General features: G+C 38.3%; 1 protein-coding gene across 2 annotated transcripts in view; it reads left to right on the plus strand.

Moving 5' to 3' along the window:
* cntnap5a (contactin associated protein family member 5a) overlaps window positions 1-18,650 on the plus strand; it is a 173,030-nt gene that overhangs the window by 117,875 nt on the left and 36,505 nt on the right. For both annotated transcript variants that reach the window (XM_008438481.3, XM_081598493.1), the window contains exons 14-17: window positions 4,883-5,039; window positions 8,588-8,715; window positions 11,117-11,287; window positions 12,000-12,218. In XM_008438481.3, coding sequence (XP_008436703.3) covers window positions 4,883-5,039; window positions 8,588-8,715; window positions 11,117-11,287; window positions 12,000-12,218 — 675 coding nt within the window. The remainder of the gene's footprint in view (window positions 1-4,882; window positions 5,040-8,587; window positions 8,716-11,116; window positions 11,288-11,999; window positions 12,219-18,650) is intronic.

Raw genomic sequence — 18,650 nt, forward strand, 5'->3', positions numbered from 1 at the left:
TGTGTTTGCAAAGGCAGGGGTTGGGGGGTTGGAGGGTTGGGGGCTTTGTGATGCAAATGCTGCTGGTTAATCAGAGTTACTGTGGTAGCTCTAGATTTGAGTCTCTACTTTGCTTCTAATATAGACCTTGAAAAGCAACCCAAAGGGAGAGAGAGAAAATTATTTGGAGCCTCTGACTAACATGACGTGTGTATCCCTACACAAAGCTTTGCTTAATGGAGCTGTAATATCTGCAGGAGGTGGGCACTGCAGCGGGTGACACCTGGTTATGTATTGTGACATGCAGCTTAATGGGCCTCTCTCTGCTGGCTGGCCTCTTTGCAATGCAGGGTCACATTGTGTGATGGATGATTGAAGCTGGACCCTCTAACACAAGCAAGCATGATAAGTTATGATTTAATAGCACTGGTGAAGCTTCACCGTCAATTGGCTGGGAGTTGAGGGAAATGGCTCATTTGGTTAATAGATAAAATCATGGAAAGGTAGTTCAGTTTCTCATATCTGCTGAGAAATGTTTGTCTTTTTATGTGGATTCATGCTCTGTGTGTGTGTGTGCGTGTGTGTGTGTGTGTGTGTGTGTGTGTGTGTGTGTGTGTGTGTGTGTGTGTGTGTGCGTGTGCGTGCGTGCGTGTGTGTGTGTGTGTGTGTGTGTGTGTGCGTGTGTGTGTGCGTTTACATTGTTGTATAGGTACAAGAGAAATTTGTATTTAAGATCTTTTTGTCCCTAAATGAAATGTGACGTGTCCAGGACGTACCAGATCACTGACAGAGACACTCATAAAACCACGCGATTAGATTTAAGAAATCTTATGTTTCTTGTGGTAAACTAAATTTGAGTCACAACTTACATGTGCTTTGTGTTGGATTGGATTTAAAAGTAACATCTCTATGTAGAAATGACTTGAGTTGTTAACGGTTACGGTAAAAGGCAGGTCTGAAGAAATTTTTGAAACTCATGAAAATATATCAGAAATAAAGATTGTTCCAGTTTTGTTAATTGTTTTAGAATGTTTAGAATTTAGAAAAACACATCCATACGATCTATCAGACTTTACATGTTCTACCTGCTAGTGGAACGTTTCTGTTTTTTCTTTTTTTTTTCACATTAATGAGATTTACAAAATAGACCACAACGAGTTTTGATATAAATTCACTTCAGCTGAGTTTATTTATTTAGCACCAATTCCAAACCAATATTGTCTCCAGGCACTTTGCAAAGAAGACAATTTAATCCAATCTTACAGACATATTCACAATCAATGCTGACCAAGCATACGGCGACCGTGGAGAGGAGAACTTCCCCTAACAGGTTCAAGGTGTGGGAAGAGAACAAACACACAGGAAACACAGATCCACTGATCACAAGGTACTTTTGATGTCAACGGGGGGCAAAAAGCATTAATAGCAGTAGTGGCTCGATGGGGGGTTTAATCTAATCATAAAATTTGTATAATGATAAAGAGTACATATAGTTAGTCACAGGAATGACTCCTTCAATAGCCGTGACTAGGAGAGACACCAGCTGGTTCAAGTGTGTCGTCAAACTGAAGAAAACAGGAAGTTGTTGGCAGCAATGGCGCTGACTATGCCCACTATGGGAGAGCGTCACATCTAAGTAAAACACCAGGCCAAATGGATTCGCTGTGGAAAGAAACAACAGTGAGAGCAAAGTTGATGTGAGCAATAACTGAGGATAATGCATAATTTAAGAGTAGTAGGAGAAAGTAGCAGAATGAGCATAAGTTTGTCCCCCAGCAGCATAAACCTATGACAGCATAACTACTGGAATATCACAAGATACCCAGAACCAGTCGTACTACCAGCTTTATTAAAACGGAAAGTTTTACCTCTTGTAGGATCTTAACATTCCATTAAAATGACCCGCCTCAAAAGCCCCAAAATAAAGCAGCTTACCTGAATTTGAAATCCAAAAACCATTTTGCATAATCTGTTATTTATCAATTCAACTGAATTTAATTCATTTTTTTATTATGTATACTTTGTTACACAATAAAAAAACGATCAGCAGTATTGCACTTTTCTTTTTACCACAAAGCAACTGTCACAACAGTATTCGGGTTTATTGTTGTAAATATATAAATGTAAAGTAATTACTGCTGGATGAATTATACTTAAAGGGGAAAAGTCAAGAATTTGTAACATTTTTCGTCAGCAGTTCATTCTTTTGTTTTTTTTAGGAAGTGAATTATTAACATACTTCTCTCAGCACAAACTGTGTTTGATTTTGTGAACAACTTAGTTCTCATGTTTAACAGCATCGTAAGAACAACATAAGATGTTAAACATTTTACGTTCAATATAGATGTTAAATGTCAAACGTTTCATTGCTTCGACATAAGACATTGAACAAAAGATGTTCAAAATTTTATGTGGGACGTTATGTGCGAACGGACAACGTAGGACCTGTTGGACAGTGAAACCTCGACTCGTGGAACCAATGAGGGGTTCTTTGATTCAGGGTACCATTCTATCCTGTATACATAAATTGGTTTTATTATGTCTGTTAATGTTTCATACATTGCAAGTGCAGGACCAAAACAAGTTCTGCTTGTACATATAGACTTTTTCTTTGATGTGTGTCTGTGTGCGGGTGTGTGTAGATATGTGTACCCTTTTGAGAGTGCGATTTATTTATTTTTTTAGGGTGCACTCTCAAAAGTGTATTTGTTTTGTAATCCATGTTATGAGCTTATTTTACATTATTGGCACTTAATTCTCGGATAAACTGTGTTGATCCATCATGGAACACCACGATGCTCCATGATGGATGAAATGTTGTTGCTGAAATTTAATTTAAAGAACAAAGAAATTTTAAAATCATGCCCTGATACAAAAGTTTAGCACATTTAACAGCTGAACCAACTTAGTTGAATTCAATTAAGTTTATCCAACTTAATTAAGTTTTTTAAAAAAACTCAAGTTATTATGTCTATCCAACTCAATTCATAAAACTTATCCAAGTCAAGTTATGTGTATCCAATTCAAATTATTATGCTTCCATCCATCCAACCATTTTCTTACACCCTTGTCCCTTAATGGGGTTGGGAGGGTTGCTGGTGCCCATCTCCAGCTAAGGTTCCGGGCGAGAGGCGGGGTCAACCTGGACAGGTCGCTAGTCTGTTGCAGGGCAACACAGAGACACACAGGACAAACAACCATGCACACACACACTCACACCTAAGGACAATTTAGACAGACCAATTAACCTGACAGTCATGTTTTTAGATTGTGGGAGGAAACCGGAGTACCCGGAGAAAACCCACACATGAACAGGGAGAACATGCAAACTCCACGCAGAGAGACCGGGGCCGGGAATCAAACCCAGAACCTTCTTGCAGCAAGGCAACAGCTCTACCAACTGCACCACTGTGCAGCCCAATATTTATTATGCTTAACAGACTCAATTTACTTAGTTTATCCAACTCAATATATATATTATATATATATATATATATATATATATATATATATATATATATATATATATATATATATATATATATATATATATATTTTTTTTTTTACTGAATTCATTAAGTGTGTTTAAAATGACAAATTTAAGTCAGTCTTACTCAAATCATTTAGTTTACTTCAGGTAAAGAAGTAAACTAGTAAAGGATCTCTCTTTAAAAAGGTTTTTTTTTCTTTAACTCAGACAGCCCTTATTTGAGAAAAGTTAGAAAGGAAAGTGTGTAATGAAGGAGAGGGAAGACATGAAACTAAGGTCATGATTCCAAAAATTGAACCGGTGACGGCCACATCAAGGTCTAAGGTCTGCTTATATTTGTTGTGCTCTACCTCTGCACCACCACAGCACCTTGGTTGATACAGGATCTGTCCCTGGTGACGCTTGCGTCATGATGTCAGACAGGATACGAATGCGGCCTTGAACTTAATTGTTTCAAGAAAATTCAAAAGAGTTCATTCAAGTTAAAGATTGAATTACCTTTTAAGTTAATTTGAACACATGAAAGTAAAGTAGTCGTAACTAAAGCAAAAGAACTGAGATTAATATAAATAAGTTCATAGCATAAACAACCCAAATACACTTTTGAGAGTGCACTTTTTAGTTTAGAGTTCACTTTTTAGTTTAGAGTGCACTTTTTAGTGGGTGTATAGGTGTATATATGTATTGCAGAGAGTTTATGTGTGACCTGTGAACTTTTTTTTCTGGTGTTCAAATGGTTTTATAATTTGCAGGTCGAAAAAGACTTTTTATAGGTACTGTGTGTATTTCAATTAAATAATGTCGATTGTTTAACCAACATTATTAAACAGTGTTCACTGTTTAATTGAAACAACATGTCGCAGCCTCTTTTTGCAGATATGTTAGAAAAGATGCATCGAGGTTCAAAACCAAAGACAGTTGCATCATTTTAAAAGCCAAATAAGAGGTTTTAGGATCATTGATGTTTCTCAGTTAATGTTAAAAGCAGATAAATGTTGTGACCTACGTCACCAAATATGCAACTTTTTTTTGTTATTATTCCTCCAGAATGTTTGTTGTTCTCCTACACAACTAGCATCTTGGACAATGAATCTGGTTCCTCCCTGGTGCCCATCTGCTTTAAAGTCAGAATTCTGAATTATAAAAAAAAAATAAAATCTCAGAATTCTAAGAAAAAACAGTCAAAATTCAGAAATTAAAATGAGAATTCTCGTTTTTCCTCTGAGGCCCTGATCCTCCTTCGTAAATTATCGTATGATAATCATAGCATTGATTGCATCAAAAGAAAGTATTACTGGTTTTCAGAATTAAACCATTGTTGAACATTTAAATTAACCATGCTATTTTCTTGGAAATGTGTGTTTTTTTTTTTTGACAACCTCAAACGTTCCTTTGCCTGTGTTCGTGCTGCAGACGGGAGCCCGCTGTCCTGGTGGCTGGATCGCCAAGGAGACAAAAGGAGCTACTGGGGGGGCTTCCTGCCTGGAGTGCAGCAGTGCTCCTGCAGCCTGGAGGAGAACTGCATGGACATGAATTACTTCTGCAACTGCGACGCTGATACAGACACGTGGTATGCACACTACATTTAACGTTTGCAGAATCAAGTCTTTTCTAATTTTTATTTTGATTTCCAATTAAATCTATGACTTTATTCTCTCATGTCAGACACGTTTTGAAACAAACAAAAAAAAGATTTCACAAAAGCAGGTCTCGCCCTCTCAGAAAGGAAACGTGTGGTGAACTGCCTTGTTTACAATCCATGGCTTCCAGTCTTGTTTCTCTTGCAAGTTATCCTGGCTGAATAAAACAGTATGGCTGCGTGTAAACGGCCACCATGATCAAAGCCGGAAGAATTCGCTAAGTGACAGGGAAAAAGCTGCGGTGCCTCTTTGTCGTGTTTAACACAGTAACACACTAGACTATTCTTTATGAAGGAACAGAAGTGTGTCTCCCAGTAGCTTCTGGCTGCAGCACTGTTGTGTTCATACATTTCTGGTAACTGGGATTTATGTAAATAAATTGGAGCAGAGAAAAGGAGGCTTTGTGAACAGCATCTTTCACTGATGCGGCTCATTACCTATTAATCAGATTCTTAATGAATTTATTTATTCCATAATTATTAATATATGATTCTCATTCTAAACGTGATAATAAACTCATATTTTATGTCATGGTTCATTATAATTAACAAGGCAATTTGACATCAGCCTCTGTAAAACAGCATCTTTGGTCTGAGTTTTTTTCTTGTTTAATTACTGTTTTGTTTTTTAATTAAATTTTTTGTTTGTTTGTTTTAAGCTGACCAGTAAACGATCAGAGTTTTGTTTGTAAAGGAGTTTGTTTGGTTGTCTCGTTAGACCTGCCAGTTTTTCTTCGCACCATGACATTTTCAAAGAGCTCAGAATAAATCCCTGAAAAAAAAAAGCAAAGAATGTCATCTTTTGCCGTAGAGTGGTGTCTCCGGTTGTTGACATTATCCTAGACCACATTTCAAATAGAGCATCACGATAGCTATTTGGCTGATCTAAAAACTATGCCAACCATAGCAGAATAGACTGGGACTAGATAAAAAAAAAACAGAGTCACAGACAGAAGAAAACTGAGCAGCTGCTACAGTGAAAAGCAGTCTGGTGTTGCAGCATTTTAAGGACGTCCATGCTGGCTCAGGAAAAGTCTGCTGTTAATGAATGGATGCAAACAGCTGGGCTACATTACACACATCCTCCCTTACATATTGCTTTATTATGATCAGCTCTGCTTGACTGTATTATATTGTAACTGCCTGTGTGTACGATTGGAATGTATTTACAGATATGCTAATAATCACATATCCTGGAAGAAATATAGTCATGTTTTTTTTTTTTTCATTATTCTGATGCAAAACCTTTTCCTTTACTCATGGTTAGTTGTTGTGGGGAGTCATTTCTAATAAAATAATACTGTTTATAATGAAATATCAAGAATGAAACCTGATCGCACCAGGATGACACTCAACCTCTAACTTCAACTCTAACTTCCACCCTGAAGTGTTGTGAGGTAGTTGTTGGAGAGTTTGTTTTCCGGGATGGGAAAACTCTTCTTGGCACAAAAGCTTCCCGTTCCTGCAGGTTACTCATGACCTGCAGGTCTGACAGGACAGAGAGACGGTGGGAACCTTCACCCGCCCTGCTGTAGCCAAGGACAGGTTGGCCTGGTATTGTGTTTTGGACCAGCGTCTAGCTGGACAGTCCAAGAAAGTCCATGATTAGACAAGATCATTTATTTGTCTCCCATGGGAGAAATTTGTCTCAGAAGAGGGGATAAAGCTGCAGTACAAGGACAAAACAGTACTTCAGAGTCAATAACAATAAATGCAAAAAAATGCACAAATGATTAAATAGACATACATTAACTTTACCTGAGTGACGGTGGCAGCCACACCTCCTTCAGATCAGACAAAATTGGTGTCAATAAACTCGACTACGTTTGTGCAGCAATTTTTTTTTTTGTTTGTGCTGCTTTGGCTTTGAAGACATTAATGAAAGGTTAAAGGTCAAATCAACCAGCCCTTTGTTGACTAGTTGCCCTCTGACCTCTACCGTCAGAGGTCAACCAGAATCAGACAACTTTCAGAGCAATAGAGCACTGATTGGCGAGTTTAAACATTGACAATCGCATACGTGAAACTGAGAGAGTAGCATGCTCATTTTCTGCCTGATGGTGCAGCCTTGCAGCCTTGCATACGATTGTGTTTGTTCTACTGAAAAGTGAACAAACTATCACTGCTTCCCATGTTTTCTGTCAAAGTTTGAGCAGAGAAACAAACCAAAAGCAGGAATCAGGAACTGTCTCAATAAAGTATTTTCTTTTTATTGGAGTAGTTTCTACTTTAAAAAAAAGAGAAAAGAATGCTGTAGTTGTTGAATAAGTAACATTTTAAGGTGTATTTGAAAAAAAAAAAGTCTAATAATTCATACAAAGTTCAGTTTTGGTTGATCTACTTGACAAAATGAAATTCACTTTACTTGAATTTTCTTTTTCATGTAATGAAATAAGTTCCTTAAATAAAGAACAGTCTTGCTTGACAAGCATAAATAAATTACACAAATAGTTGCCTTTATTTTTTAAGTAGGTAGGGCAGAATATTTTTATCATACTTTTCTTAGATTTACATAATGACATATTTCTATAGCCAATTCATCGCGATTGATCTGTTTGTCTTGTAAAGTGTGTTGGAATTACATCTCTTGTATATCTTAAGTGAACTGAACTGAATCACAGTACAGACTCCCAAAACTATAACTATAACCTATAATAATGACCTCCGTATTGACTCTTTTGGACATGCGATGTTATTCTAATAATCAAAATGAACATCTGGATGAAGCATTTTGTAATGTTCCACAGACTGAGCTTGGCAGCAGTTCCAAAAAGCAAATTAGCAAATATGAAACAGAAAAATGAAAGAGTGTAAAGATAAATCTCTCTCTCTTTCTGTCTGTGGCGCGGTCATGAACTGCTGCCCAGAAAAAAGAAAAAAAAATAAATATTGCAGCAGTGAAACTTTCGCCATTTGGCTAATTAGGCATTTAAGTGCTGACTTGCTGAGCAAATATCACAGCAAAAGGAGCCATGTTTCCCCCGCATCCCCTGGACATTTGCATTTTCTTTCTGGAAAGGTACCCGTGTCGTGCCGCATTTGGGTCGTCTCCTCTCATCACTCGCAGCAGCTCATTTAGTCTTTTGATATGAGAAAATTCATTAACATTTTCATTTGACAGCGTTTCCTTTAAAATAATTAATTACAGCACAAGTCAGATATAATGCATTACATTTATGAATTACATTCATTATGTCACGAAGGAATGGAAGTGAATAATTATTTCTGCGCTGATTGGAGTGAAAGGTTAATTTAAGGCACTGGGCGGTCGGAGCTGTTGTTTACAGCAGGCTAATCCTCTCCAAAGCTTCCCTGATCCCAAGTGTGCAGATTTTCACTGCCGCTTGTTTACATTAAGAAAGATGCATTTCTTTAGCTATAGAAAGTGAAATAAGTCCTATGACATCTGCTGAAAACAGACGACGGTCTCTGAAGACATTGTTGAGCTAACATTTCTTCTGTTTCCCTGTCTGTCTCAGGACTAATGACACGGGCATCCTCTCCTACAAAGACCACCTTCCAGTGAGTCAGATTGTGATCGGAGACACCAACAGGACCGGATCGCAGGCTGTCTACCACGTCGGCTCTCTGCGTTGTTATGGAGACAGTAGGTGATCACCTCGGCGCTGCAGCTGCCGTGCCAGATTTGGTTGCAGATGGAGGCAGATCTGAGACAAACAATGTTCAGGCCACGTCTCTCAGACTCGTGCTTTTGTGTTTGTCAGTGGATAAAGAGTTAAGAGTCCTTCTGCCGTAGTGCAAATCTAACAACAGACAGAGGAGTATACCGTCTGAATGCCTTCTGATATATATGTATGTATATATATATATATATATATATATATATATATATATATATATATATATATATATATATATATATATATATATATATATATATATATATATATAAAATGTGGAGAGGATAGTGTGGACTATCTTGACACTAAAGGAGGTTTTCTAAGTGTACTGTTGTCTAATCATGTCCTCTCATGGGTCATGCAGGCCATGGAGGGCTTAGCACACTCTTAATTCTGTGTCTCACCACCGCTTTGAAACCAAAGATTAAAAATCTCCTAGATCAAAACATAACGCTGGTTTGTTATGAAGTTGTTAGGAAGTTACGCTACAAAGTCAGGTCTGCGCAGGTTCTGCTAATATGGAAGGATATATGAGTAGCATATGCAGCAAACCCGAGAAAGTCTGAAGTGTCTTGTTTACATCCAAAACACAAGCCGCATTTTCCGCGGATTACAACAGCATGGCTGCGTCTTAAAAACTGACCTGCCTGCTTTCCACATCTGTCACTCAGGGAAAACATCTGGAGCATTATGGAAAAAACATAAAATCCCACAAACTGTTCAGCTGCTTAAATCCTGAAAACATTTTACTTTTAAACCTTCGACAGCTGGTCTTCTCATTTCTAAAACACTCTAAAAAAAATGAGCTGATGGAAAACAGAGGTAAACATTATCCTGTCACAGTTTTAATAAAACGCTGGTGTGGATTCTCAGCCATCCAGGACGCAATGATGCGAAGTGTTTACATAGAAGGCAACAAGAGAAGCAGGTGCTTTCTGCTGAAGAAGCTGCTGGAATTTAAATCGAGGTTTGGAAAAACACTCTTGTCTTTGCAAAAAAAATTTAAAAAATTCACAAACTGTTATATTATTTATTTATTTTTTTAAGTATCATTTGAAAATATAACATCTTGCATATAAATAATACACACAGGCTCACCTGAACATATTTAATCAGCTGATCAGGATTTGCGCCGATGGAACCGAACGACAAATAAGTCTTTTCTCTGGTTCAACACGGACAAATTCATGCTTTTTTTTACTGTAAAGTATTTTTTGGATGACTGCTTTTTAAAAAAATTTCTGAGTAAAAATGTATTAAGTTAGTGCTGCTCTTACTTGAGGAGTCATTGTGGGAACTCTACCCACCTGTGCCATCAGCATGACAGTCACAATCATTTAATCATTTATTTAACTTGGTTTGTTTACAAGAATAATGATACAGCACACAAATGGAGTGAATAAAAACAAGAACTGAACACATTTTAAATATAAGGTTCAATATTATGTATACATCAAATACACACACGCGCACTCTCACACACACACACACACACACACGCACACACACACACATACCTCTACTAGGGCTAACATCTGAGTAAATTACACCTAAATTATGCAATCTCTGTAGCCGTCAGCATGCTTCTAACATAATCCTGGCTGCAGATTTATTAGAGCTTATCTCAGAGTGACGGTTTCCTGGCACTTTAATGTACACTCCACAAATCTTCAATAAGGAACTACCTAGTAACTACTACAGCACAGACCTGCCATAAACTGGACGCTGCTGAAACATCAGCATCGCTGCCCACAGTTAAATATGTTTTACATCTCAACGGACTAACAGACTGCTGCTCCAAAAACCTCCTTGGAATTAGTCTGAAATTTCAGCTGCCTGCATAAACAGCAAAATAAGCAGACAGACATTTATTTATCTCACCTGAAGGATAAGGAGGATGTTTGCTGGAACCAGGATCAGTGTGGTGCTGCTGCCTGCATCCCGCTGTGGAAGTATTAACATCATTTATCTGCCAGGCAGTTGTAGTTCTGGTTAATTGCACAGCAGGTGAGTACTTGTGCAGATGTTAATGTACAGTATACGGTTTGCTTATACATACTCATCTATTATCATTTGACAAATACGCTGTATTTGGTAATTTCAAACTTTTACTCACCGTCCATGTTTTAAAGATCACTGACATAAAATTAAATCCACCAGAAATGTGGTTTAACATGCAGACAAGCTAATAAGTGATAGGAAGTTGACAATCGCTAATTGATTGATTGATTGATTGATTGATTGATTGATTGATTGATTGATTGATTGATTGATTGATTGATTGATTGATTGATTGATTGATTGATTGATTGATTGATTGATTTGGACTCTCGTTTCATCTCGTTGTTCTCCTTTTTCTTCTTCCAGAGTCCATATGGAACGCAGCGTCTTTCTACCAGGAGTCGTCCTACCTGTACTTCCCCACCCTGCAGGCGGAGCTGGCCTCAGACATCTCCTTCTACTTCAAGACCAGCTCTCCCTCAGGAGTGTTTCTGGAGAACCAGGGCCTGAAGGACTTCGTCAGGGTGGAGCTGAGCTGTGAGTGAATGCTTACGCCACAATGAGAGCGATGCGGTACATCATGAGACATCAGCCTGCATGCCAGAGTGTCCACACGAAAAGAATGGCCACAAAAGCCATCAGCGGTATACTTTGCTCTTCCTGGGGAGCGCTGTAGTTGACAGTTCAATTTCCCAGAGATGCAGCCTGTCTGGTTTGCACAGCATGATGTAATCCCAGTGGCACAGTCAACAGCAATAGCTTGCTGTCATGCACATATAAAAGCTTAATGAATTCATCTGATGGGTAAAGTGGAAATAAAATGAAAAAAAAAAACTCTTTCAGATTTATTACAACAAAAAAAGTAAAATAAAATGATTTGTTTACACAAAAGGTTTGAGCTCAACAGTAGAAATGCACAAACACAAGTTAGAAGACAGCAGATGTGTTCAGCTCAAAAGCATACAGTGCACTCAGGTGACTGTGGATATTTTTCCTATTATTATCATCTGTTTTGTTCTCAAACCTGAGAGGGATGTTGTGTGGATGTTTGGAGTCATTATGTGTTGCTGCAGCTTCAGACACACATTGTAAAATATTGACAAGCTGTCAGCTAAGCCCCTTCGTAAATGTATGCGGGTCATCAAGTTTTCAGCAGCGTTGTATCACGTTGCATCAGAAAGGCAGGATGGAGGAGAACATATAAAAACCTCATATCACATTCAGCCTGATCTGACTCTGTGTCTCCCAGCTCCGACAGTGGTGACTTTCTCCTTTGATGTGGGCAACGGTCCGGCAGTCCTGTCCGTAAAGTCCCACCTCCCTCTGAATGACAGACAGTGGCACTACGTGAGGGCAGAGCGGAACGTGAAGGAGGCCTCCCTGCAGGTCGACCAGCTGCCCCTTCGCATCCTGGAGGCTCCAGCTGATGGACACCTCCGCCTCCGGCTCAGCAGCCAGCTGTTTGTGGGTAGGCTTTCCATCAAACTGATTTTTTTATTGGTACGTTGGGGAAAAGCATTGTGTGAATGGCTAAGAGTTGGTATTACCAGCATTCGTATGTTGTAGGCTTCAGACATTCAGTGGAACATCTAGTTTTAGTGTAACATGAAAATGTTCTCCTTCAGAGCATTATCAGGAACACATGCTAACAGCTAATGTGCTGCATTTGTTTTAAATCACTTTTCTATCATCTATGTTTTGTTTTGCATTACAAATGATGCAAAAAAATTTTATTTTACTATGTATTTAAATTTTTCATTTTGTTTTTATGTTAAATTATGTAAGGTGACCATGAGTGTCAAGAAAGGCGCCTACAAATAAAATGTATTATTATTATTATTATTATTATTATTATTATTATTATTATGAGAGAAGGTAAAAAACAGCCAGAATTCATTTATATACTCTCACTAAAGGTGGGTTAGTTTTTTTTCAGAAAAGAGTCGTCCATCAATTAGTTTAGGAAAAATATTTGTCGATTGCCATGTGATGCAGCAAGGGGACAAAATAGCTCGCTCCACAAAGTTGTAAAGTTCAGAGTAGTAGTCACCATTTGTTTTACAAAACTTGACAAAATCAACAGCAAGGACCAAATGGTAAAAAAAAACAAAAAAAAACTGTTAAACTCATGGAGGTGTTTCACTCTCCTCGGCTTGTTGGCTGCAGTGAACTGAAAGTGAAACTGATGGCTCCACCTACTGCCTGATTAATTCAGATAATTATTTTATGGCCTCTACGACTCAGAGCATTAAATCTCAATTTCATAATCGTTAGACTTATTGTCCAGCACTCATTTGTCATTGCTGCTGTATCTGTGCATTGAGTCGGGAATATTGGTGGTTGGAAAAATGACACGATCGTGCAAAAAATTCTGGAAAAGAGACGAAATGTTTGCTATGTATTGTCAACACGAAGACGTGCTGTGCGGTTCGGTGTGTTCCGGTTCAGGTAGCACCAAAACAAGGCGATCCACTCACCTGCACTCTGACACACAGTCAGTAGAGCCAGTGTTTACATGAGCTAATCAACAACCACTGTGTTCAGATGATCACTAACCATCGCAATATAAACATCAAGACTGAAAACATAAGTCAAGATTTATGTTGAAACGTACGGGAAACAAACGGGCTGAAAGCTGCGTTTTGGGGTTTTTACCTACTTTTTGTGGGGGAAATGTTTTTGTGTGCTTTGGTGTTTATTCCTCTTGATACACTTTAATGTAATCTCTGCTCTCTGGGCTCGTTGAGCTGTAATCTGTTGACTGCCATGGCAATGGGTCTGCGTGTAGAGTAAAGCTGACACAGCGAGGAAAAGCAGAACAGAAGTAGCTTTGAGGTGTTGTTCATTTGTTCCCTGTGTTATTTTGCGTTTTTCTGTGGCACACTGCAGCTGCTGTGATATGGAGGACCAAACTGACATAATTAAAAAAAAACAGCATAAATATATATTGTGGCGGACACAAATGTGTATATTTCATACCAAAATGTGCAGATTTTTTGTTTGCTTTCAAGTTATCAGTGCATGTTGCTAATACCTGCTACATTGATGATGTGTCTTTTGCTAACCCTGTAAACTTGAAGGTCCTGACCTTAAAATCAGCAGTTTTAAGGGTTAAATTGAGCTGGCACAACTTTTTCTTAAATTAAAATTATTTCAGCTTGATGTTACCGTCAGTCATAAAAACAAATGAATAAATAATTCAGGCATACAAGCATTTATGCCATTAGTTATTGCACTGATTACTTCAGAAAGGTGACAAAAGATTGTTCCCAAAATTGCCTAGATTTCCTGGCATCTAGGTCCACATAACACATATTTTTCAAATTGTTATCTGTTTGACAACAACAATTTAAATGTGTTATTTCAATTAAGTAATGATTCCTCAAAAGCAGTTCAAATATACAGAAAATCAAGAAAAATGTTATGTTACAGACGTGTCTATGCAACTAAAGGCCAACTACAGAGAATTACAGCAAATCTCCGTTTCACCTTTTACTCTTTTTTTTTTTTCTTCTAAAAATAGCAGTGCTGTCCAATGTAACATCTGAGACAAAAATACTCAGTTATCTATATAGTTCAGGTAACCCTCAGCACGGCAGCAAAAACTGCAGATACAACTTTGTTTTTCTGCAGGAATCCCCTCAGCCAGCCTCCCCTCCTCCGTTTGTCTTAAGTAGAACACTCTGTGTGTTAAAAAGGGTTATCCAGATCGCTAAAACAGACATCAAGGGTGATCTACATGCGCTAAGTGTCAGCATTTGAGAAGTTGGAAACGAGGAAATGTTGGCATCCATTAACCTCTGTAACCCTGGAACTGTGGTATCATTGTTACAAATTAACCTATTTCGATGCAACGCATCGAGGTATGCATAAAGTATTTAAGCGCATGAAATAGCTCAGAGAGGTGAATGTAATAAGCATCAGGTGTGATGCTGGAGGTCAAACAGGAGGCAGGAGAGAAGATGAAAAAAGTCCAGTTATTGCTCCAACCTGCAGAAGGAAACAATAAATCAGAGGTTTTAGAGTTTGAGACTCATCAGCACAGCGGGTCACACCGAGGATGGACAGAAGAAACCCGATGAAGGCCGACCCGGTGTTTGGGTGAAGCTCCTGGTATTCTACTCAATCAGTGGCTCTGGCTCTATAATTAATGATAAGTACAACAGAAAAAAGAAGCCGTCCAACTGCCTCCCGGCACTTAGTAATACGCACTGCAGCTAGTCTCTGACTTTGTCCATCTGCTGTTTGTTGCTGCTGATGAACAGTGGACAGATTGTGTTTTACTAGCAACAGCTGCTGCAACTGAGAAAGATGAGCTTTTAGAGGAATTACAACAACAAATCTGTAAGTCAAAACCACAACAGTTAGTACAAACATTGCAAGTAAAATACAGATAAAAAAATATTAGTGGTTTTGAATTTGAATCTGAATGAAAACTTCAGAATGATTATTTGGAAGTGAATTAAATTTCTTTGGTCAGCCTGCCTTTCGTATTAATCAGAGAGAGAGAAGAGAAACAAAACTAGAGTTCTTAACAAGTTCATGATGCTTTTTAAGAACTCTGGTTTCGGTTGAGAATCTGGGGCCCGGCGACGGAGGAGCAGGAACCCTGGGTCTGCAGGTTGGCCATGAGGCTGGAGGGACCAACGAAGAGGATCTGGAGTCGGGGGTTTGGTGTCCACAGGGTTGAAGCGCCAGACGAGGAGCTAAAACCAAGTCAAACCCCAGATATGACACATAGACCAACTACAGTTATCAAGGAGCTCTAATGTTTTAAAAAGCTACAGATTAGATTATGTTACACATTTTCTCTCTGATTTGTTGTGTAAATGCCTTAATGTTGTGCAACATTCGTCCAGGACTAAGGCGTCCATACATGGGTTGTGCTTTACGCCTGTGTCACCTCAGCAGCCCCTCTTCCATTTCACAGAACGACTAATTACATCACATATTCAAGATGCATAATATATCCAAAAAATATTCTCTGATAAAATGTAAAAAATACAATAAAGATACATTTACTCTCAGCCATCATTGCGGTCTGCAGGTGTTGCTTGTGCGTCAGAGTCACAGGAATATCAGAAACACAGAAGAAAAGGACCGACTTGGGACAAAATGCAATTAATTGCATTAATAGCAATTAGATGATAAAACAATGCATTTATTTTGTAATTTAATGCAATGTTTGCATTTACAGTGTACTAGGAGAACATAATTTTACATTACACATTCAAAAGCCCCCCCCCCAACAAATTACATTTAGAGACTAAAATACATTTAAAATTATAATGGCATGGAATTATAAATATGTAAATATTTAATTTGACAGTTGGAAGATGTAATATTAGATTTGAATTAGTTTAGATGAGTAATGAGATATTAAAGTTACAGTGAGTGTAAGTCAATATGCCTCACGCTAGGTGTGTTTCGTTTTAGCTGTGAATTCTTCTGTATTATAAATGTTGAAGGTCACATCCACATCCTGGCAATCCCTGCTGGTTTTATATGGCCCCCTAACAGGCTGTGTAATTCAGGTGCCCCCTCCCCCTTTATTAAAAGGATGTAAAATTGATAATGATGTTCCAGGGCTCTGATATTTGAGACATGATCTATGTGAATAAGAGAGAAACAAAAAGCAAAGTGGCCGACTTTCTGCACTCCCCGTGTGTCTCAGAAAGACGGAGCTCCTTTTATATGTATGGGTGTGGTGAGAAACAAGAGGCTCGTAATGATATACCAATTTCACAAAATCTAATTTGTTTTATCCTTTTTTTTCATTACTCCACTGATTAAGGTTTATGGCTATTGTCATTGATTTGTCGCATATCTGCTGCAGTTGTCTCCTCTGTGACATTTAAATGTGTCTCATTTAAGTGACACTCTTATAGGATGTCATAGAAATCATTTTCTTTCTTTTTAATAAAATCTCAATATAGGGAAGCCGCCCAAGCATCTAATATCTCATTTACTTTAAAAATAATTTACTAAATAAGTGAAAGGACAGATGGAGGTGACAGTCCTCTGTGGGTCTTAAAGATCATTTCCATGAAGCACAAAGGGGCTATTTCATTTTTATCTAAGAAAATAAAATATAGTGCACAGTACCATTGATCTTACAAGATTTTTGCACTTGTATTTCAATATGTGCATTCTGATATGAAAGATAGTGCAAACACAACCTGGAAGTAATGTTTTATTTCATGGCTAATCAAACAAACTGAATGCTAGCTAAATAACTACTTTGTGTGTGGTGGTAAATATGAAAAAGACTAAGGATATATGTGGAACACAAACCAGGAAGGCTGGTGGTGCAGCTCTACAGTCCCCCTGGGATGCCAGCGCAGACTGTCGAATACATGGTTCAGAATACAGAAGTGATGGAGAATAAAACGAGCGGCGCCAAGGAAAATAAACAAACAAACAAACACACCAACTGGCTTTGTCAGTTTTTACAAGAGCCCAAAAAGGATCCCAGGCAGCAGGTCAAGGCCCAGAGTTTTCCGTTAACAGAGCGTGGACTCAAAAATGTTCTACACAGCGAGTCACCTTCCAGATCATTCCAGAGTCCCTGACAGCTGTGGTGAACCTATAGCACAAAGTTATTCATTTGGTGTGGAAAAGGCACAAAAATGAATGTTACAAACAAACCAGAATAAAGTGGGGATTTTATTATATGCAGTCATTATCATTCAATTTCATTCCCACCAGGCTTGATTGTCAGGTGAAATGTAAAAAGCTTGAGGTAGGAAGTAAACATAATTATGATTGAGCCAGCATGTCTGTATCGAAATTGCTACTGGACTGATGTAATGTTCTGCCGTGGGATGGACCTGTGCAGGGTTTACCTCACCTTTCACCTTGTGACTAATAGCGATAGGCACCACCCTCCTCACTCCCACATGACTCATAAGGATCAGCAGGTACACCAGTACATTTTATAAAATGTGAATATTGTGTTAAAGTGCAGCCTTTTTTCCCAGTCATCTCTGAAAGTGAAGCTGAAATATTATATAGCGTCATCACACACGAGGTGACATATTCCAAGTCTTTGTTTATTGTATTTTGATGCTTATGGCTTATAGATTAAGAAAACCCGAAATGTAATGTTTTATAAAATTCAAATACTGTGAAAAAGGTTTGGGGTGCCATGTCATCTGCAAGGCAGACGACCTGAAGGCAGCTATCAAAGCCGTCCAGGGTTCCATTACACCTCATCAGAACCACAGGCTAGCTGGTTGCCTCCATGCCATGATGCATCGATGCAGTAATTCATGCAAGAAGAGGCCAACCAAGTACTGAGTGCATAGAGAGGCATGTTTTAGAAGTTAGACATTTGTCCATAAAACATGTCTCTTTGCAGTGTTTCTCAAACTTTCTCAGGGCGAGGACCACTAAGCCCATTTAACAGTCACGGACCACCTAGCGAAAAATTCTTATTTTTTTTATTCTTATTCTTCAGCTGCTCCGAAGCACATTCATGAGAAGTGGCACATAAAGCTGTGACATTTTTTCTTTGTTATATTTTTGTGGGTCTTTGGCTGCATGGATGTGTAGACCAATTAATAATAATAATGTTATTCTTATGTTATAAGAATTTTTCGCTAAGCCTAAATTACTATTATTATTATTATTATTATTATTATTATTATTATTTATTATTATTACATATACATATAGCACACCTTAATATATGATGCAACATGAAATGAAAATATTAGTCTTAACTCACATATTATTGTTGGCCTTGTTCATCCTAATGAGAAGAGTGGCGCTCTTCTCATTAGGATGAGAAGAGCGCCATCCTAATGATGGCGCTCTTCTGATTGCCTCTTCTGAGCGCCATCATCAGGATGGCGCTCATCAGGATGGCGCTCATCCAAAGCGACGTGGCCAGTCGCTT

Source organism: Poecilia reticulata, chromosome 2 (assembly GCF_904066995.2).
Source record: "Poecilia reticulata chromosome 2, P_reticulata-male-v2, whole genome shotgun sequence".
NCBI lineage: Eukaryota > Metazoa > Chordata > Actinopteri > Cyprinodontiformes > Poeciliidae > Poecilia > Poecilia reticulata.